Raw genomic sequence first — 22725 nt, 5'->3', positions numbered from 1 at the left:
CCCCGCAGCCCTGCCCCCCAGGAGCGCTCGCTCCCGCAGCGGCAGCGCCCTGCAGCTCGGCACCCGCGGCGGCGGCGGCGGCGCGCGGCCGGTGGAGTGGGTGGTGCAGGGCAGGGGTGGTATATCCAGTCCGACCGAGGGCGGGCCTCGCCAGTGCCAGCGCGGGGACGAGCCGGGGCGGAGGCGCCAGGAGCCGCCGCCGGGAGCCTCACCAGGACCACTCGCTCTATGGCCCTCGGGAGTCGCTGAGCACAGCCGAGCGCAGCCGCCCGCCCGCCGCCCCTCGCCGCCCGTCGCCACCCCTCGCCGGCCCGGCCCGCGCCTCCCGCCGCCATGAACCACTCGCCGCTCAAGACCGCCTTGGCGTACGAATGCTTCCCGGACCAGGACAGCTCGACGCTGGCTTTGCCTTCGGACCAAAAGATGAAGACGGGCACGTCGGGCAGGCAGCGCGTGCAGGAGCAGGTGATGATGACCGTCAAGCGGCAGAAGCCCAAGCCTTCGCAGTCGTCCACCCTGAGCCACTCCAACCGAGGTAAAGGTTCGGCGCCCCGCGCGACCCGTGCGCCTCGGCCCCGCGCCCCTCGGCCGCGCGGCGGGGACCGAAGCTGGCGCGCCTCCCGACGCTGCGGGGAGGCGAGGGAGCGCGGGGTCTGCGCGGCCGGTCTGACGGGGTGCGGCGGCGGCGGGCGAGCGGCTGGCGGGAGCCCCAGGCCGGGGACGCGAAGGCGGGCTCGCGCGGCGGGGCGAGGGGGCCACGGCCAGGGGCGTCTCTCCGGCGCGCCGAGGTTGAGCATCGCCCGCGCGCCCGGGGACCCGGCACCCAGAGCCCGGGAGGCTTTCTTCCCCAAACTGCTCCCGGAACGGCCCCCGCCTCTAGGTCTCCCCAAGGCTGTGGGTCCCCCTCACTCCCCGCGGTGGCGCCAACGGCAGGTAGCCAGGTAGCCGGCGCCCAGGCCGGCAGGTTCCCTATCCAGGTGGGACCAGTGCGTGGCCGCCGGGCCGGGCGAGGGAGTCACTGTGACCGGAGGTGGGGCTCAGGAGAGGCGCTGCGGGACCGGGGACCGGGCCTTGGAACGCCGCAGCGCGTTAGCGGGAGCCTCACACCCGGAAGAGGCAAGTCTGGTTGGAAGGTCACCCCAGGACCAGTGCGCGCCCTGAGGCTCCCCGAGGCCCGGGAAGGGCGGCTGCGGATGTCCTCTTTGCTCAGTAGCTAATGCAGAAGCTTTCTTTCCCACCGGATTCTCCCTACTTCACTTGGCTTAAGTAGGAAGGAACAAGTGTCAGGAGGAGGGTGGGAAATGAGGTTGGCGAGGCTGGAAATCCCAGAAGGCGCCCAGGGCTGAGCCCTCATGGTGAGCACTTGTCCAGTTCAGGTGCTCAGCCTGACCGGCCATCAGCCGGCTGTCCCCACTCGCGGTGCTGAGGTCCCCCAAGCCGGGAGCCTAGGAGAAAGGGCTAGGACCCCTGAAACTCAAGGGGGAAGGTACAATATCTGACAGGGGCATTTGTGGAGAATTTTTAGACCACATACTTTAATACAGAAGATTCCCAGTAAGAATTACACGCAAACCAGCAAACTCTCTGTTTACTGGTTTAGTTAAACTTAGTAAATGCTGATAAAGATTCTTCAGACTGTAAACCAGTACTGGTCAACCAAGACTGATTTATGGAGTCAGGCCTCTAAGAGAGAGTAAGGGGAGTGGGGAGTAGTAAAGAGGAAGGAGGCGAAGGAGACAGATAGACCCCTGCCCATCTCCCACCATACACACACACACACACACACACACACACACACACACACACACCGGCTCACATGTCCTACTCCAGCTTGGTCTCTTTCCCTCTCTCTCTCATTCCTGAGTGGCCCCTGTGTAGAGCTGAGGGAGAGAAAATGGCTGGCCGAGGACTTCCCTGCACCCCAAACCTGAAGGTCTTTGCTGCTGTGTGTGCCCTTTGCCCTGGCCTGGACTCCTGGTTCCTCTCCTGCCAGACTTCCACTCAAGGTTATACAGACTCCAGAGCATTTGCTTCCTCTTTTATTTGGTGCTTTGGTAGCTGCTTACTAGCCTTTTTTGGAAGTAGATTTGGGATAATTAAAAAAAAAAAAGTCCCCATTTCTGGGCACAGCCCAGTCACAGCTCAAGGCAACCTACTCTCGGCACAAGACTTAGTTGTCCCTCTCCCACTCCCATGCCATCCCTGGCCTGAGCTCCAGGCTCACAGCTCCAGAAAAATCTCAAAAATCCCCGGTGTCCCAAACACCCCTTCTCCTTCCCAGCTATGGGGGTGCGGGCGAGTGTCTGTCATCATGCAGTGCTCTGTTTCTGACCTTGCCCCTTGTGGGTAACATCTACTTGGTGGGATCTCCTTCTCTCCATCCCAAGGTCCTCCAGGGGACTTCAGCCAGGTGAGGGTTGACTTCCTTGGCTAATGCATACCTCTCCAGAAACAGGCTTCTCCAAGGACTGACCCTGTAGGTGTGTCCCTTCTCCCCTCAGCTCTGGTGAGGTTCCCACAGGGACAGTTTCCCCAGAGGCATCCTAGGTGGAAGAGGCGGTTGGGTCACTTGGAGCTGGTGTTTCTGGTTTATCTGGCTTTGTTTTCATCAGATTTCCCCCTTCTCTTCATCAGAACCGCCCAAGCATTCCCTATTTGCTCAGTGGCCATTCCTACTAAATTTGCTCTCTCTTTTTGTGTTGGTTTATACCCCATACACCTGCTCTGGTTGCTGGGAGGAGCGAGCTGGCAGTTGTGGAAGGACCATACCCTGGGTCATTGCCTTAACCCCCCCCCCCCCGCCCGGACACCCTGGAATCCTCCTTCAAGAGGGAAGAGTCGAATTCTCTAGGGTGTTTGGTTCTCTTGGGGCCCCTGAATCCCACCAGGGCTCCCCAGGTTAAGAACACCCGCCCCAGAGAAGGCCAGCCACACCTCACGGGTTGCCTGGCAGGCAGCCACCACTCCTCGTACCCCGTGAAGGACAGTCAGGAATCGGCCACGGGTGATCCCAGCAATAGAATCGGCTTTTCTCCAGAGTCCGCCCCCAAGAAGGTTCTCCTCTGTCTTGTCGGTGAGGGGGCATTGAGCCACCAAGGGCTCGGAGGGGAGCCCCGTGGAAGGAGCCTGACGCTCCATACCTATTTCCACCCATGCCTTCCCCCAAGCACAGCAGATGAGACAGATGCTTCACCCTGGTCAGGATGTCCCCAGGGAGGGAGGAGGGGGCTCTGGGGTCTGGAGACCCTGCAGAAGGAGGCTGCTCTGAACCTGCCTGCCCATCTGGGTCTTTTTCTGAACTGGCCGCTAAGTATTGCTCTCCTGTGCTTCCAGAGTGTCCTTGTGTGTGTGTGGCAGGGTGTCTTCTCAGACTGTGTGGGAAGCAGGAGGAAACCCAGGGGATGGGCTGCTCAGCCAAAGATCTTTGCTAGGGAGACTTGACCTGCCTGAGGCGGGAAGGTCCCTGCAGGTGCTCATCATGAGCTGCCCTGTTGGGGGGTCAAGGGCTAGTGCATCAGTTAGGCAGCCCAAAGGGAATGCTTTTCCACATTCAGGTTCTTTAGAACTTCATTTGGAACCTCTTCCTAAAGCTTAACTCGAATCTCATTTGGTCCAACTTCAGCATCACCATGAATATACATCCCACACAAAGTCTAATGACACCAACTTTCTTTTTCGTATCACTTCTCGTTCCAGAGAAATCCCAGCACTAACAGCGTCATTGTCCTTGTTTGTCTCACTACCTGCTTAGACATCTGTGATTTTTTTAGTTTCAACCTTCTCCTTTCTTTTCAGAACTACCATTTCCTATCTAACATGGCCAAACCTGGATTTCTCCCTGGTCGGAGATAGGTTTGGGGCCACGCTGGGCTAGGGAAGGTGCCTGTTCCCCACTTCGTCATCCTGCATCTATCCTTCGCAGGGCAGTTACTACTTGAGGCCGTCCTAGGGGGCAGCCTTGTACTGGCTTGGTGGCCGTGGTGTGCACAGGTGAAGGTCCCTGCCTCGGGACCCCGCCTTTGTTGGCATTTCTGTATTTGCATTTGGCTGTGTCTCAGCATGAACCTCGGCCCGTGTGAGGTTCTGCTCATTCTAGTCTCTTGAAAGTTGTCCGTTCCTGACCACAGTCCACGAACAGACATCACTCCTGGCATTGTTTTCTCGGGACCAAAGCTGGCATGGGAGAGGGTAAAGGGTGTCTGAGCTTTAACTTTTTCCAGCAGCAAAACATCCTAATTAAACTTCAAATGAACCAATTCCTGTTTCTTTACAATGTATCTTGGCTTGAAGCTGAAGTTTTACCAGAATTTCCGTTTGCCTGTTACAACACATACAAAAATGCCAAGTATTCCAGAATGTTTCACAGCAAATGCTGTTTCCCTGGACCCTGCTTCTTTGCTAAGTTCATCGGCAGAGGTTTAAAAAAGAAAAAAGAAAAAGAAACAAATTTTTCTCCCCACACACCAAATTATAAATGTCAATAAGCCAATCGTTCCAGGTCTAAAAATCTGGAAACTACTTCTGCCATGGGGTATGACCCCTAGAAGATGTGTGATATTTGGACAAAATAAGATGGAAGAATGTTAGATACCCTCATGTGAAGTTCTTTGCAGGCGTGCACTGCGCACGGGCGCACACACATACACACATGTGAACCCACACCCATGCACGTACACGCCTGTAGGCATGCTTGCACACACACACCCAACCTTGCAGTTTGCGCTGGTGCAGGAGTCCAGCCTGGTGTCAGGAGACCTGGGTTCTACCTGGATTGATTCCTGGCTGGTGTATGATCTTGGGTAAGTCACTGCTTCTCTCTGGGCCTCTGCAACTGTACGAGATCAGATTAGATCATCTCCAAAGTGTGCTGTGATGGTAACCATCTCTGGAAATAGATCACATCACTCCCTACCTCTGCAGACCATTCCCCAAACTGTCTGTAGCTGTCCTACAAAAAGACTCCTCCCCTCAATGAGTGTCCATCAAGGTTTCCCTCTTGTAAACATCCTAACATACCAAAAGCCATCCACTCTGCTGCTCTCAAACCTGGCTGCACATTGAAATCATCTGGGAATTTTAAAAAATGCGAATGCCTGCGTCCCACCCCCGGAGATTCTGATTTAGTGAGTTATGGGGGACGGTGCAGGCATCAGGACCCTTAAAATCTCCTAGGCAGTTCTGATGTGCAACTAAGTTAAGGAATCATTGCTCTGGTCCCCATCTTTCACTCACACTTAGACCCGGCATGAGGATCACCCTCATGAGATGCACACACACGTTCTCACACACACACACACACACACACACACGCGTAAAGACGGATAGACATCTAATACGGTAATTGCTGATGACAATGTTTTAGTCTGGACCCCAGCCAGGTGGCTGTGGCCTGTTCTGACCTTTGTCCGCACGAATCCACCACCCTGCCCCCATGCCGGCCCTGTTCCCACAAGACGCTCCCACCCTCTATCCAGTCCTTGGGTTTAGCAGTGGCCAGGAACAGACGATCAGGAAGAGGAGCGGGGCTGCCGCAGAGCGGGGCTTGAACACGTCCCAGCAGAGCTGGGAGGGAGAGGAGCGAACACAGGCTATAGCAGCATCTCTGTTTTGTACACGTGCCCAGGAGAAGGGCGAGAACCACGCCAAAGTGCCAGGTGAGGTTGTGCTGAACTCCTTGCCCTCCTCAGGCTTGGAAGCTTCCAGATAGGAATGTCCACAGTGCTCCCAGCTGGCCTGGGCAGAAGGAAATGGGAGGACATCTGGCCATCCCCCCGCCTTGGGCACCTGAACGTTCCCACGGGCACTGCTCCTGCCCAATCTTGACCATCTCGGAGGGACATCATCCCAGAAGTATCTTCAGGCAGTTCTTCCTAGTACCTCATTTAAATTCTTCTTGCTGTGGGCCTAGCCTTACTGAGCACCATGGGTGGAAGCGATTTCAGGGGGTGAAATAAAAGCATTGTCAGGGCCAAAAGATAATGAGCTTCCTTTCCCAAGTGTTTTGTGCTGAGGAGCAGATGGGCTTTACTTCAGTGTAGAAGCCAGAAGAGACATGGGCCTTATGGGACGCAGATCAAACAATAGATACACATCCAGTGCAGCATGCCCTGCGACAGCCCTCCTGACTAGCAAAGGAGAGGGATCTGGGGGAAGGAGGGAGTGGAGGAGAAGGGTTTCAGATGACCTCTGTTCCTGCGGGCAGCCTGTTCATCAGGCAGGCGGAAGTCATGAGTGCCTTGTCCAGGTGGACCCTGGTCCTGGGATCAGGAGTGGGGTGGGGATCTAGTGCAAGCAGAAGATCCCTTGCTTCAGGGAGTTCCCAGCCTCCTTGCTTTCTGGGAGAAAAGCCCGTAAGTACATGTGCATGTACACACACACACACACACACACACACACACACACCGTGTACAGAAGCCGCACTCCATGGAACACACAAGCCAGCAAGGAGTGGGTAGAGCAGCTGGCCAGAAAGCTGACATGGTTACGCTAGAGGACTTGGAGTGCCCAGAGCTGGGTGGGGTCACCTCTAGAAGAAGCTGATTTTTGTGCAAGGTTTTGAATGCTGGGAGAGGGTTTGGCTGAGAAGAGAAAGAATGTTTCAGGTGCGGTGGGTGTGACTGATTTGAAAGCTTGGAAGGTGGAAGAGGATGAGTCATCCCTGCCAAGGTTTGCCCGTCCCCCTTGGAGAGAGAAGTCCGTGTATCCTAACAAAGAAGCTGCTTCCCTTTTCAAAGCTTTGGTGGGCGAGAAAGCTTCGCTGCCCCTGTGACACAAGAGAGAATCCGATAATCATCTCAGGCAGCGAAGGGAAGCAGCATCCAGGGATGCTGATGATCTGAGTGGTGGATTTTTTGAGATGGGTTTACACCCTGAAACCCTGACACAGATGAGACAAGCTGTGCGGACAGAGCTGCTGGAATTGATCGTACGCTGGAGGAAGCAATACGTTCTCGGAGACATTTGCTCTTTGACCTCGGGGTTCTGTGGGTGGGCATGTGCCTCCTGGGGACAATGCCCAAGTTGGACTAGCAGCCAGCTCCACTGAGAAGCCCACGCTTTGCTTCTGGCATGTGCACCCTTCTGGAGGAAACAGTGGGAATGCAGGTGCTCAGCAACAAGAGTAGGGGTGATTCTGTGGGGTGAGCTGGGTGCTGGGATCACCTCCCCTTACCACCTCCGACACCAAGGATCCTCCTCAAGGAGGTGACTGTGCCTGTTCTCGAGCTGCTCTCAGATCCTCTGTCTCCCTGGATTACCCCACCCACCAGGGACATTTTTGGGTGGGAGGAGGGCCTGGTTGAGTAGCCTTCCAGGACCCTGGTCCCATGCTGCAGTTTGGGGGATGTGGAGCCTCCAGGCACCTAAGCACCTCACCATGAGGGGTGAACTGGTTGACAAAAAGGGCACGCTCAGTCCAGGTTTGGCCCACCCCAGCCAGAGCCATGCCCTGTGCCCAAGACCCCAGGGAAAGAAGAGACACGATGCTTGCTTCAGTGAGTGCCCGAAGTACATGATGGTGGACACTGGCACAGTCATGAGATGGAGAACCGACTGCACCTGCCCGTGCCCCTGTTCTGAGGAGGCAGTCAGCCAGGGGTGATGGGACCAGGTGGAGTTAATCAGGAAAGGCTCCCTAGAAATGAGTTGTGAAGAAGTCAGGGGACTCGATAGAGAAGGGAAAGCTGCCAGAGCTATTACCATCACTCTCACTGAGAACCCCCATGTTCTTGCTGTTGAACCTGACTTTCCAAGGGTCATGTGTACCAGCCAGACACCCTAGGGTCAGGAGAAGGGAGCAGCACTCTTATTAATAGAGCTCACCTCACCTCCTACCTGCATGTCTTTGGTCATCGGGCACAATGCAAAGTGTGACCTCAAGTAGGTAACTTCTCTGGACTCCTCCTCTACCTCAGAACCTTGGCCCCAAGTGCAGCTACCCTACTGCCAGAGAAGCAGCGCTGGCTGGTGTGATGGCAGCCTCATTCTCACAAGGAAGCCAAGCAAAGCATCTTAAGGTGGGAGTCAGGTGATCTGACTCCCAATTGCGGATGGATCTTAGAGAGTGCCTTTAGGAGCCACCTGGAAGGGCCTGGAGGCCTTGGCCCCACCAGAAGTGAGTGTTATAGCCCACACCTGTCATCACTAAAGTCACCACTGGGACACAGGGACTGGCTTTTGGAAGGATAGGGCATTCCAGAGGTCTTATTCACCCCTGCCTCCATGGCAGAGAACTCCCTACCTCCCACATGGAGATTATGTGAGAGGGAGGCAGGCAGGTGCAGGGCATGGAGGGAGAAGATGCTTCATCTGATGACCAAGAGGGTGAGTGATGTCACAGCTGACAGATTCCCTTTTGAGAAGAAGTGCAGGCCCCATGGGAGCCTGCCCTCCACTGAGCCTCCTGGGGATGCCTCCCTAGCAGAAGGCCTCCCTGGGGCTCCACAGAACTCTTTGTCTGTCACCACCCCAGATTTTCCATCTAAAAGCAGCTGGCTGACCCACAGCTGCCCTTGGGTGAGACATCGCTGCTCACGGGGCAACAGCCAAGTCAAACCCTGGAAGGGATGATAGAAGTAGGCTGGACAGAGGGGAGTCAGACGAGACCTGGCTGTCAGCTGCCTCAGGGCCTGGCCGTGCATGCCTACGGTTCTGGCTACAGCCCCTTCCCTGGTGTGAGCTGGTTCGGGATGGCTGAGCCCATGAGATGGCTTCCAGACTCCTCCTGACACAGGCAGCCTTTCCAGGGGGGCAGCTTCCCGAGAAAGGAAGAGGAACCAGCTGTCTGCACTCAGTAGGGGAGCTTGGATTAAGTCAGAGGCTCGGGAGAGTCCCCTCAGGAGTCAGGCCTGGGCCCGCAGGACACCTCTGGAAGGACCCCAAGGCAGGCAGCAAAGGAGATGGTGCTGTAGCCTTTGGTGTCTCCCCATCTTCCTTGCAAGCTTCTCTGAATGCCATGGGGCATGCATGGGTTACTATAATCGCATGGCCATGGGACGCTGGAGCTGTGTGGGGCCTTTGGGGTATATAGAGGCCAGCCCCTTCCTTTTACAGAAGAAGCTGAGGCCCAGAGAGAGCAAGTGACTTGCCCAAATGTCAGAGCCAAGACCAATGTCAACACCTCTAGGCTTTCAGGGCAAGTTATCTCTGCTGCAGCCGATAACCCTAATGGCCTGTTGATCCTCCATGGTGGCAGGGGAGGGGTGGGAATGGGAATCGGGGCAGTGGCCCCTCCTATGTGCAACGGGGCGGCCCTCTGGCTGGTTTCAGACAGAGGAAATGGCACCGGGCAGAGATACCTGGCACATTCCAAAGCTGCCGCCCCGCCGCGCTATTCCTTCTCTCAGCTCAAATGCTACCCCCCCACACCCACTACCCTAAAAAGGCTTAGGAATCTGAGTGGGTGTGATGTGGCAGATGGGAAGGAGCTAATTTGGCCAGGTAAGATCACTGTCAAACCCTTCCCCCTAGATAGGGTTTCTGATGCTGGAGTCTGGCCATCACTTCAGAGAAAAGAAGTGCTCATCCCCCTTAGGAGGCTCTCACTGGATCCCACTTTTCTTTTTTTCCCCAGAGGGCTCATCACATAAAAAGAGTGTGGGGCAAGTCTTGCTCTGGGTGTCCAGGCCATAGAGCCCTGGCTTCCTCCTCATGCAGATCCCAGTGTAGGTAATGGGACCACAAGCAGGATGTGACTCAGGGTCCAGACAGCAGGGAAGGATGTGTTTAGATGTAGGAGAGATCGCCCTGGGCAGGGCTGGACAGAAGAGGCTTCCCCAAAGGGATGAGATCCCGAACTTGGCCTTGAAAGATAGGTGAGATCTGAATGTTGTGGCCAAGAAGGGAAGTCAGACTCGGCAAGGGGCACGGTGTGAGCAAAGTCATGGCCGTGTCCTGGTCAGCCGTGTTCCAAGGACAGTAAGGCAGCCAACAGACCAGCTTTGGCAGAGTTGGGGGACTGTCCTTTAGGGCCCACCTGCCACTGGTGAAGGGGAGAAGGGAAGGCAGCCCCACCAGGAGCCCAAAAACCAGTTCGGATTTGTGTGATTCAAAGCCATTTTGCCGCTAATAACCCTAATGACACTCTGTCCTCTTGTGGAGCCTGTCATTTGTGGGTCTCCAAGCACTCTGAAAACATTAATTAATCCTCACTGGGACCTTTGAGGTTGGTGGCCACCCCCCTTCACCATCTGGAGCACCTAGCAGATGAAGGAAGGGACAAAAGACCGCGTCATCACTAGCGGGGGCCGGATTGAGGTTTTAAACCAGAGTCTTGCCCCGAACTGGACTCTCATCAGCCCTCACTGCTCTGTGGCTCTGACCTCGGGGCCCTGGACCTGGAATGCTGAGATCCTGCCAGTCCTCCCCCAGTAGGGAGCTTATGCTTGTGGAATGTGGAGTCATGATTCCCTGGAATGGAATGGCGATGCTCCATGGCCCTCCAGGCCAACTCCTGGCTTGTAGGTGTCAACTCACCCCAAGTAACAGGGAGACATTCAGTCAGCCCAGGAAGGGCTCAACCAAGATTTTCAGAGCTGTCCCTGCAGCAGTCAGCCTGGGTCCTTCTTGGCCCTGACTGTGGAGGAGGTAGAGTAGAGAGACAGAGATGGCAAGCAGATGATGTATTTCCTATCCTCCTCCTTCAAGAGCTCAGCCCTGGTCTCCTCCACAGGGCATGGTGGACCTGAATGCTGTGGGGAGGAGAGGTGAGTGAAGAGCACGGCCGTCCCTGTCCTAACCCCCTGCCTTTGTCCTCAAGGTTCCATGTATGATGGCTTGGCCGACAATTACAACAACTATGGGACCACCAGCCGGAGCAGCTACTACTCCAAGTTCCAGGCGGGGAATGGCTCGTGGGGATATCCGGTAAGGAGCTGCTCCCATTCAAAAAGACCCGGAATGGTGGTCGGGATGGTTTAGGGTTTGTGGGAGAGCAAACCTGCATTGGTTGCTGAGAAGAGTGATACAGGGTGGGAAGGGGCTGCTTTGGTCCCTGAGGTGAGGCCCAGCAGCCCTGACCAGGTCCATTTGCTTGGCCATTACTTTATGGATGGCTGTTAGTGCAGTCTCCTATTTAGGCTGATTGGATATTTCTGGATGTCTCAAATGAGAACGTTTTAGAAAAAGCATAAAGAAAAGAGCATGTGTTTTAAGTCCATGTTCTAAAATGTCTGATATGATCATGGATTTGAGAGGAACTTGAATTCTTAAGTTCCATTTGTGGATTAACTTAGATATTTCAAGGAAAATCGTAAAGAGACCTCTTGGCTCCGTATGTGCCGATGACCAAGGAGGGTGCTCTAGAAGTCCCCTGGGGCTAGGAGAGCATGTACCCTGCAGTGACTCTTGGATAAGAGTGTACACGCTGGAGTGGAGTGTTGAGTTTATAAGTTGGACAGGGGCTCCTGACTGGCTCAGTTGGTAAAGCATGCGACTCTTGATCGCAGGGTCCTGAGTTTGAGCCCTACATTGGGCTTGGAGTATCTGTAAGTGTCTATAAGTTGGACAAACCTGGATCCAAATTCTAGCTCTGCTACTCACTGAGCATGTGACCCTGGGCAAGATATATCTACCTCTGGGTCTCAGTCTCCTCACATATAAATGGGTATAACAAAGTCTACCTCATGGGGTTATTGTCAGGATTAAATGAAATAATGAGCATAAAAAAAAAAAAACTGATGATCATCAGTCTTAAGGGGTTTTTTTTTAACTAACAAAGGTAGAGATATTCTAGATCCTTTAATCCTAGCCCTGTCACTGTCTTTCTGTGTGATTTCAAACCACTATGCCCATCCATCCATTACTGAACAAATATTTATTTATCCCTGCCCCTGCACCAAGGTCTGTGGTAAATGCTGTGGTTCAACCATATAAAACACTGTAGGAGTTTTCCTCTACTTGAATATCAGGGGTATTGGGCTAAATGACACCCAGGTTTTCTCCCTGTCTCCAAGTTCTGTGACTTTCATTTATTTTTGCTAATTCCAACATTAGCCTGAATGGGTCTTGGGAATTCTTTTGTGGGACATTATGCGGATGGAGCGAGAGGCTGCTTTTTCCATGGGAATCTGGGGTGCGGTCTTCTTGGGGCTCCAGGTTTCAGTGGCATTTGCTTTGAATCCACATTGTTTACAGATGTCACCCCTAAGTTTTGGGGTCCTGGACAAGGGAAAGGGTGGGTGGTTTATGAATCAGGTGTTCTTTTTGTTGTCAGTTTGATCCTTCCTTCCTAAGTTCTTGTTGGGGCTAACTGGGGAGTATTTATCTTTCTTGCATGTTTCAGGTTAGGGACCAGAGGGTAGAATTAACCGGGTTTCCTGCAAATTTATTCCCCTCCCATATTTCTGATTTTTGATGTCAATTGATACCATCAGGGCAACATATAGACAGCTGACTGAGCCCATAAGCTGACAGATCAGGCACAGATGTGGATAAAGTGCTTTGACATCAAGAGTGATGACCAGACAAAAATCTGACTTAGAGAAAATGACTTAGTAATGCCGTATAAAGGCTTATATGAGACCCAGGGAAGGCAGATCACTGGACTGGACCAGCAGTCAGAATGAATAATCGTGCTGACTGGGTGGATGTTACAAGTCTTTACATATATTTTGTTACAAATCAGAACCTCGAAAGCTTAGCTAGGTTCTAGCCCAGGTTCTACCACTCCATGGCTCTGTGACTAGATAAACCTCTTAACTTCTCTGGGTATCAGTCTTCTCATCTGTAAAATGGGAATGAGGATATCTGTGTGTGTACTTCACCCACAGGTTGATGTTACATTAACAGTGAAGTGTTATCAGATGGGCAGTGTGGGGTCATTACACATGGAAATTTGTAACCAAGAACTGCAAAGGAACTCTTTCAGAGGTCTTACTTTTAAAAAAAATCTCCACCTGGGCGCCTGGGTGGCTCAGTCGGTTAAGCGACTACCTTCGGCTCAGGTCATGATCCCGGAGTCCCGGGATTGAGTCCCGCATCGGGCTCCCTGCTCAGCAGGGAGTCTGCTTCTCCCTCTGACCCTCCTCCCTCTCGTGCTCTCTGTCTCTCATTCTCTCTCTCGCAAATAAATAAATAAAATCTTAAAAAAAGAAAAAAATCTCCACCTGGCCCATGTTGGGCATTTCTTCTGGTTAATCAACTTAGTGTTCAGTAATCTCAGCAGCTCCTGATGCTCCCAAACTGCCCCCACCCGTCCCTGCGCCTGTTTTCTGACAATCCATGAAAATGCCTTCCCTTTCCCGCGCCCTAAGGCCCAACCCTCCTTGCTCCTTCTTCGCTGGCGGGACTTCAGACATGACTCATGACAGGGTAGCTGCTGAGGCACGTCCTGTCTCCTCTCAGCTCAGGAGGGGCTATGGGAACGGTGAAGAGCTGAGCACACATGAGGATTTGGCAGAGGGAGGGGGCAAGGTAGGGAGGAAATGGAATAATTGATACAGGAGCCAGGCATATAATCAGCCAAGGACGGGGCAAACCCAAGCGGGGCCAAGACTTAGGGCGAAGGAGAGAGGGACAAAAGGTAATAGAGCTCGGTGACGGTGAGATAATCTATGCCCGTGGGATTTTCTCATGGCTGGTACAACTGGCACGGGACCATTTCCTCTCCTCCCTTCTGGTGAAACCAATATGGCGGCAGAGGGCAGGGAGTGAGGGGAGCAGGATGTGGTTCATCCGCACAAGCCTCGTCAGCGGGTTTCAGCAGTTGCTGAAAGCTGCTGAAGGACCGTTTCCTGCAGATACTTCACGTTCACGCCGTCAGCCAACTTGTATTGAGCAACTCCGGGGCAGGGCAGGGAGCGAGGCGCACTGCAGACTCCCAGATGAGGGGATTCGGTCTTTGCCCTCAGTGAACTTGCAGTCGAGTTGGGAGAAGCATGGAGGTCAAAGGACAAGTCAAATGCAGCCATTATTTGCTCTTCTGGACTACTGCATCAGTTCTGCCATTGCTCAAAATATTTCCAGACCCTCTAAAAAAATTTTTTTTTAAACACAGCTATCAGTGTTTAAAGTTATATTTTATAAAAAATATAAGAAAACCAGCCTTATTTCTTTACTGTCGTGACCTGTATTTGACCAGAAACAATATTAGCCACTTTGAGCACCTCACTTTTCAGATTTAGCTCCAGTTCCAAATATCAAATGAACTTCAAATAACAAAGATCAGTCACCATGAAGTATATATGTTATTTAAATATGCAAAGGATCTGCAGGCAGTTCCAAAATGAAAGTTCTAAAAATCTTTTAAAAGCAGTGGTGTTACCTTACGATTTGACCTTATATTCTATATTAGCAATAGTCTTCTAATTTAAATAGATGTAAAACTGTACCATTTATAGTCTATGATCACTTATATCACAAATTAAGAAAATTGAACCAAGAGAGTCTTATCATAACGTAAAACTTAAATTTAATCTGACACACAAAAAGCATCAAGGGGCTTAAGGACAAGGGAAGATTGATCCAAAGATTGATCAATCCAAAGTTGATTGATCCAGTCAACTCTCCGCCGGCCGTTCCACCCTCCTCCTCCTTCAGAGACACGGCAGGAGCCCCAGGGTGGCACAGACCTCAGGGAGAGGGAGGAGTGGGGGGAGGTGGGGCAGGATGGGGCAGTTTTTAGCCTCCCTGCTCAATTTCTCAGATAAACCGACTCTGCTGTTCTGCTCCAGTTCTCAGGACCAGACTAGTGAAATATTAGGGCCCCCGGGAGGCTGACACTTTACAGCTGAGAATATCCAGGTCCAGAGAGGGTAAATTACTCAGCAAGGGTCACACAGCTGCTTAATAGGACAGCAGACTGGACCCCCGGCCTCCTAACTCCTAGTCTAATGGAGTTTTGTTCTCATTACTCCAGACTTTTGGTAGTCCTTTTATGTGGGGTTTTTGTTTTGGTTTGGTTTTTGTTTTTGCATCTCAATCTTTTAACACCACAACTGTGTTTTAGGGACCTGCAAGAGAGTTTGGATCCCTTAATTTCCTCCCTCCTCCTGTCCCCCAACCAAGCCTACTCTTTCCTTGAGGAGCCAGCCTCCCCCAAAAGAAGCAGAGAGCAGCCATTTTTTCCTTCCTAAACTCAAGCTGGATTCACTCAGCCCTAAGGATTAATGGGGGTCAGGGCAGAGGTGCCAAATAAAATGCAATAAAATACAGTACTTGGGACATATTTACACTGAAATGTTATTTGTTGTTTACCTGAAATTCAGATATGGTATTTTTATTTGCCAAGTCTGGCATCCCTAGGTCAGGGTATCTTCCCACACATTCCCTGTAATAAAAACAGGACTCCCTTAAGTGCTCCTCTCCTAGGCCAGGGACACAAACAGAATTACTTCAGGCCATAGCCACTTCTGGTGAGAAAGTGGAAGCTGTTTGACTCCTGTTAGGGGACCTTGTAATGGGTCCCTCAAATACCTTCCTCTGGGTCAGCTGAGACCAAGATGAGGGGAGTAGAGAGCTCAAGGCACTGGAAGGCACAGCCCTTCCATTCCAAAGCTGGAAGTGGGTTCTTATCACAGGGTTTGTCAAGATGAAGCTGAGGCAAGTGGACAATTTTGATTTCCAGGGAATGTTTCTGGATTAAGACAGTCACCTCCTTTTCTATCATCTCCAGCTCAAACAGATTTTCCTACTCACAAATCAGGAAGCACATCTTGAGCATTCAGGTCTTCTAGGAGTCACATCAAGTGAAATGTTCTTTGGTTGTGGATTGAACTAGACCCTCCTGCCCAGGAGTTGATTTCTAGGAGAGAGAAGCCATGTGGGCATCGTCAGCCAGGAGGTCTGGGCTAGGGCACACCTGGGGTGCCGCCATATTGAATCCCTCAACCGTGCTCAGTTAAATCCAGCCCCGTGCTCCTGAGGGTGAGAATCCCCAGGAGTATAACCAGGGAAAACTCTGCCTTTGTCCTGTTTATTGACCCCGTTTCTCTACTTTAATCCAGGATTCACTGGTAAATCTTTTTCCCAAACCCTTCTTAGCTGAACTCGCCTAACAGATATGTCAGTATTTGATGATCCACCCATGACAGAGTTTTGTAGACAACGTGCTAGGGAAGCTCACCCTGAGAAGAAGTGATCCTGCCCCGTCGAAACCTGAAGCCACCTGGGTGGCCCATTTTTACAGATGAGAGGGCTGGGGTTGCGTGAAGCTCCCATAGGGGATGGGAAACCCAAGCACAGTGTTCTCCAGTTAGCTGCGTGGTTGGAGTGTCCACACAGGCTGGGGGGGCCTTGGGCCAGGTACTACAGAGGATCTGCCAGAGAGAAACATGACATGATCCTTGCCCTTGAAGCAGAGAAAGAGACCATCTTTACCAATGCACAGTTAACACAGTCTATTCCCAAAAACAGCCTGGTGTAGAGGAATAAACCTTGAACTTCAGCCAGAAACTTTGGATCCAAATCCTTGCTTTGCTCCTTTACTGGCTACATGACCCGGGCAAGTTCTTAACCTGACTGAGACTCAGCTTGCCCATCTCTCTCTAAAATGGGTGAGAATTCCTATTCCAAAGCAGTAAGGGGTTGTGGCTCTGACATGTCAGATCAGTAGTGGGAGGCCTGGATTCTTGTCTTAGCTGGGCTACCACAAACTGAGGGATCTGGGGTGGTCTTCACCTCTCCAGACCTTGGCTCTCCCATCCAGGGAGCAAGGCAGGGGGATTAGATCTGAGACAAGGACCCATTCAGCTCTAGCTTCTCAGGGTTCTGTGTGACTTGAGAGCTGAGTCTGAGTAGCTACAGGACTCCGTAGCCAAAGCCTACATGGAGGTCTCCCTGGGAGCAGGGGCAGGGGCAGGTCTTCCTGCTAAGACCTCTCACCTCAGGCCTCCGGAGGGATACCGGCTTCTGCACTTCCTCCCTGCTTTCATCTGAGCATCTCCAAGCACCAGGAAAACAGCAGTTAATTAACCCTTGCAACAGGCTGGAAAGGTGGTAGGACCTCATTTACTTTGGCTTTACAGAGAGGAAATAGACATGGCAAATGGCTCCACCTTGTAACTATCCCGACTTAAAACTCGGCTCCACCTCCGCCCCTGCTCCCATTTCTCAGCTCTGAAGGTCACTTGGGGCCCCTGGGTTCCTTTGGCAGCACCAGCCGGGCCTCTGTTCTTGAAAAGTCCAGGGGAGGGGCGCCTGGGTGGCTCAGGCAGTTAAGCGTCTGCCTTCGGCTCAGGTCATGATCCCGGGGTCCTGGGATCGAGCCCCGCATCGGGCTCCCTGCTCCGCGGGAAATCTGCTTCTCCCTCTCCCACTCCCCCTGCTTGTGTTCCCTCTCTCACTGTCTCTCTGTCAAATAAATAAATAAAATCCTAAAAAAGAAGAAAGAAAAGTGCAGGGGAAGGAAAGATAGAGTGGGTACAGCCTCCTTCTCCAAGAGGGAGTGATTGATGTGTTTGCCAAGTCAGTATCCCCACTGCCAGGCCGTGACTCACTCCCACTCGGCCTGGGAGATAGGAGGGTCCCATGAGGCCCCCAGGCTCTCACCCGACAAGAAGAGACAATGATCCTGCTTGCTGAGGGACAGAATGTGCCCGAAAGCGGGAGGCGCGGGAGTGAGAGCTGGCCCGGCCGGCTCCGGGGCCCCCCTCCCTGTGGAAAGCAGTCGCTTGCCTTGTGGCGTGTTTTCACAGACACCTTGCTGAGGTTACAGACACGCCTATGGAAGAAGCTGTGGCCAACAACTGGATCTGGGGTGTCCCTTGGGGAGGGGCCCTCCTTCATAAGCTGTAGCCCACTGGAGGGGCTCGGCTTTCCACGTGAGAAGTTCCGCTGCCTTCGAACTGGAGCCAGAAGGGACGGGCTTCCTTTAGTGCTTGACTTCCCTGCGTGGCTGACTCCAGCCCCTCGGGGAGGCCCGAGACTACCTCCTCCTGGCTGAGGCTCGGGCAGGCCAGGGAGGACTCTTCAGAGGCCAGAGATAAGGCGGAGGAAAGGAAGAAGCGCCGGCCTGGCCGTGGGCTTCTCAGAACATCACTGCCCCGGTGACTGCTGCTGGGACTCCCCTCCCGGCCGGGCCTTGGGCCCATCAGCAGACGAGACAGTGGCTCAGGCCATCTCTTCAGATCCTGTGGCCTTCCTCGAGGGCGAGGAATCGGGGAATGCCTCCCGTGTCCGCACCATGGGCTTGCAAAGGGAGGGGAACGTGGTTCCAGCAAGTACGTGCCAGTGGCATCCAAGGGTGGAGGAAACCAGGCCAGGCTCCTGGAAGAGCTGAGCTTGGAACGGGGTATGAAAGGAGAGGATGTGGGCAGAGGAGAAGCGCTCCTAGGCCTGGGGCTCGGTCTGGCAGTAGCTCCTGGGCCCTCTTTTCTGACTGATCCCCCACCAAGGAGGGCGGCTGTTTGCCTGTTGCCAGCTCCAGAGGCCTCGTAAGCCTCCCTGGCCTCCTGCCACCAATTCCTGGGGGCGCAGGACCCGTGATGCCCTCTGAGCTCAGCGAGCCTGCCGCCCACCCCAGCCTTCTGCCCCTGAGGAGCACGGGACCCAGGAGAAGGCAGTGGGGACCCTCATGCGGGACGGGAGGCCAGACAATTTGGCCAGAATGCTCAGGGACAGAGGTTAGAGTCAGGGGCTCAGGGGGGCAGCGATAGAGCTGGTGGGCCGCATCGGGCTTTGCCGGCCCTGGGCACAGTCATTCAGCAGCTGGCGCTTCTCAGACGGCACGTCTCTCCTCAGGAGAGGTGACAGAGCTTCTTTTACATCTTCCTTCAGCTTAATCTGTCAGCAAGTCTCCACAAATACTTCACTCGGTTTGCAGAGGGCTCTGAGTTTAGGGCAAGGCCGGGGTGGATAGTGTGAGGCGGCTGACCGTCTGGCCCCGTGGAATGGAATTAGGCCTTCTTCCGAGAAGGAAGGTGGCCTGAGTTGGTCACTATTCTCACCTTCCTTCTCACACACATATTCAAAGTAGGGCCTCTGAAACGTTACAGGGAAGATTGGAAGAATCAAGGATAATTGTAAACTTTATTCTTCTCCAGAAAAGAAATTGGTGGAGTTTTGTTTGGGGCCTGATGTTTTGTGTGTTTGGTTGGTTGGTTGGTTGGTTGGTTTGGTTTTTTCTTTTTTTTTTTGGTTCTGACAAGAACGAATCTACTCAACCAACAAGTCTTTAAAGTCCTGACACTATAGTTAAAAGCAACTAAAGGAGGAAACAAGAGCATCAGAGAGGATGTCATTCAAAGCTAACCTAAACCTCTGCAGGCCTCTCTTCCCTCAGCTATAAGTGGCAGGGTGGGGAGGCCTCCTTCCCCAGCTCCAGCCCCAGGCCCCAGAGGGAGCAGAAGGTCTGGGCAGCCGCCCCCCCGCCCAGGTTCTGGGGTGAGCAGGCAGGTGGCAGCTCGCCAGGCGGCCACAGCCCCACCGCCTTCATCTGCAGCTGGCTCTCACAGGGGAAGAACTCCCATCTTCAGCATCCCTGTCATTTAATAATCCCTTGAATTGGTGCAGCATTTTGAATTTACCCAAAGTGTTCATGTTTTTATTTCCCCACTTGATTCCTCCGTCTTCGTGAGATCGGTAGGTGTTCTTCTTCTTCTGATGTTCTGTGCTGGGAAATCAAGCTGCAGAAAAGTGCAGGGACTTGCCCGGTACCTCACAGGTAGACTTGGCAGAACTGAGTCCAGAGCCCAGTGGGCTGGAGTGAGTCAGGATCTCCTCTCCTGCCAGGCGAACTGCAAATGCTCCAAAGCCAGGAAACGGAGGGGGGGACCTAAAGGAGGTCCACGAAAACACAGCCCCGGGTAGATCTTCTGATGCCTCTTTTCTGGTTTGAGAGTTTTCCTTTTGTCACAGAGCTCAGCGAGACAACTGCTGCAGCATTTCCCAAGTGGGTGGAAGAGCCATCCCCACCCTTCGCTAGGGTGAGGCTCAGCATTCTCCCCCAGGGCCCTGGCAAGTCTCTACGGAGGCCTTCCTGTCCCAGGAGAGCAAACTCAGCTGAAAAACAAAATCAAATCAGGTTGGGGTGGCGGGGAGGGGTAGTAGAGACATGGCTGGGAAGAGAAGCAGCTCTGGGGCTCTAGACCCCCAGCACTCCCCTCCTACTCCCTTGCAGGGCGCACAATGGTGTGGCCTGAAGGGGATGAAGGTGGGGTTTGTGGGGTTTGTTCAGAAGCACTGAGCTAGGTTGGGAAGGAGGCTGTGACTTCAGTGGTGGCTGAATCATAGAATGCCAAAGTCCAAAGAAGCCTTGTAGGGCACTCTGTAGCTGGGGAAACAGGATCAGAAAGGTGAGGTGACTGCCCAAGGCTGCACAGCCAGACAGGGAAGCACCAGGACTGGGACCCCGAACTCCGGACTCCTCGCGCCCGATCTCCCCGACGCCTTGCCCAGAGCACCTTGTCACACTGTTGCATCTGGGTACCCTTGCCACTGTGGGCCCCAGTGTTTCCCAAACCTGGGTCATTTGCAGTCTGCTGTCACAATTTTTATGAAATCATCAACCAAATATGATTTATTTCTGATGTACTTACTTTTAAATTTCAAGGGAAATTTTCAAAGGAAAATTTATATCACTAACTCAAAAGTGAAAAAAAAAAAACCCCAGTATTCTTTGCCATAGATGAAGGCTAACTGTAACTTAAAACCAATAATAATAAATAGAATAAAAACAAATCATTATTTAATTCCTGCTAGATAAAGCTTTTTTTTTCTTTCTGCTCAGAAAGAGAGGCTGGCAAGTGTTAAAGAAACATGCTGGCACCAGCCTAGACTTTCTCCTTGTGGTGATCAAATGGAAAAAGGAAGCGCTTTCCATGTGCGCCAATGTTGGTTATTGTGGTGCCTTAAATGCTCTGATGTCACCTCACAAACACCAGCGGTGCCTGTCCCACCCTTGGGGAGATTCTGGGTCACAAACTCATCATGCAGGATAATTTTCCTAAAGCTGGTCCAGCAGGTCAGGTAGAGCGACAGAGCGCAGCCCCCTCTCCAAGGTGACGAGCCACATGCCCGACTGAATAGTTTTTTTTTTTTTTAGGGAGCATTTAAAAATGATATTTTTTTTAACCTTTTGACCCCCTTCACTCATTTCCCCAGCCTCCCACCCACCCCCCCACTTCTGGCAGCCAGCAGTCTGTTCTCTGCATCTATAAGCTTGATTTTTGTGTATTTGTTCTTAGGTTTTTGGGTTTGGGGGATGGGTTTCAGATTCTACATATAAGTGAGGTCATATGATAATTGTCTTTCCCTGTCTGACTTATTTCACTTAACATAATACCCTGAACGTCCATCCATGGTGTTGGGAACGACAAGATTTCATTCTTTTTATGGCTTCATAATACTCCATTGTACGTATATATATGCCACAATTTCTTTATCCATTCATCCATCGATGGACATTAGGTCGTTCCCATGTCTTGGCCATTGTAAATAATGCTTCAGCGAACACAGGGAATGCACATATCTTTTCAAATTAGTATTTTCATTTTCTTCGGATAAATGCCCCAAAGTAGAATTGCTGGATGACAGAGTAGTCCTATTTTTAATTATTTAAGGAAACTCCATCCTGTTTTCCACCAGTTTGCATTCCCACCAACAGTGCGCAAGGGTCTCCTTCTCTCCACATTCTCGCCAACATTTGCTATTTCTTGTCTTTCTAGCCATTCTAACAGGTGTGAGGTGATATCTTGTTGTGGTTTGATTTGTATTTCCCTGACAACTAATGATGTTGAGCACCTTTTCATGTACCTGTTGGCCATTTGCTTGTCTCCTTTGGAAAAATGTCTATTCAGATCTGCCCATTTTTAAATCAGATTTTTGTTTGTTTTTTCCTGTTGATTTGTATGAGTTCTTTATATATTTTGGGTACTAACACCTTATCAGATGTATGATTTGCAAATATTTTCTCCCATTCAGTAGGTTGCCTTTTCATTTTGTTGATGGTTTCCTTTGCTATGCAGAAGGGCTTAGAATAATGTAGTCCCACTTATTTATTTTTGCTTTTATTTCTTTTGCTTTGGTGTCAGATTCAAAAAACCATCACCAAGATCTAGTCAAGGAGCTTAGTATGTTTTCTTCTAGGAGTTTTATGGTTTCAGGTAGAGATGATGTTTCTTCTTTTATTTTTTTAAAGATTTTATTTATTTATTTGACAGAGAGAGACACAGCGAGAGAGGGAACACAAACAGGGGGAGTGGGAGAAGGAGAAGAAGGCTTCCCGCCGAGCAGGGAGCCCGATGCAGGGCTCCATCCCAGGACCCTGAGATCATGACCCGAGCCGAAGGCAGATGCTTAACGACTGAACCACCCAGGCACCCTCTTTTTTTATTTTAAAATTTTATTTATTTATTTGAGAGAGAGAGTGCGCACAAGTGGGGGGGGGAGGGGCAGAGGGAGAGAATCCCAAGCAGACTCCATGCTGAGTGTAGAGCCTGACATGGGGCTCAATCCCAGGACCCTGAGATCATGACCTGAGCCGAAATCAAGAGTCAGATGCTTAACCAACTGAGCCACCAGGTGCCCCAAAGATGATATTTCCGACCAAGTGTCTACAGTTCTCTGAACTAATTGATGGCCTGCTGAGTGCTGAGCTCTGTGGGATTTCTCCCTGCGGCCAACTAGGAGAAGGTCCAGTGGAAGTCCTGGGCCTCTTCCACATCTGCCTGCAGCCCTTGGAGGCCCCATGGTGCTGGGAGCAGAGTGGGGGTGCTGTGAAAAGAAACCTGGGAGAGTTGGGGAGCTCAGGGCCAGCCAGTGGCCCAGCGCTCCCTTCTTCTCCCTCCTGAC

General features: G+C 52.2%; 1 protein-coding gene across 1 annotated transcript in view; it reads left to right on the top strand.

Moving 5' to 3' along the window:
- Positions 1–278: 278 nt before the first annotated feature.
- The window catches only part of PKP1 (plakophilin 1), a 47210-nt gene continuing 24763 nt past the window's right edge, over positions 279–22725 (top strand). The window contains exons 1-2 of the mRNA XM_032422462.1: positions 279–535; positions 10757–10863. Coding sequence (XP_032278353.1) covers positions 334–535; positions 10757–10863 — 309 coding nt within the window. The 5' untranslated portion in view covers positions 279–333. The remainder of the gene's footprint in view (positions 536–10756; positions 10864–22725) is intronic.

The sequence above is a fragment of the Phoca vitulina genome, unplaced genomic scaffold, assembly GCF_004348235.1.
Source record: "Phoca vitulina isolate PV1807 unplaced genomic scaffold, GSC_HSeal_1.0 scaffold26, whole genome shotgun sequence".
Lineage (NCBI taxonomy): Eukaryota > Metazoa > Chordata > Mammalia > Carnivora > Phocidae > Phoca > Phoca vitulina.
This window is presented reverse-complemented; position numbering and strand designations above follow the sequence as displayed.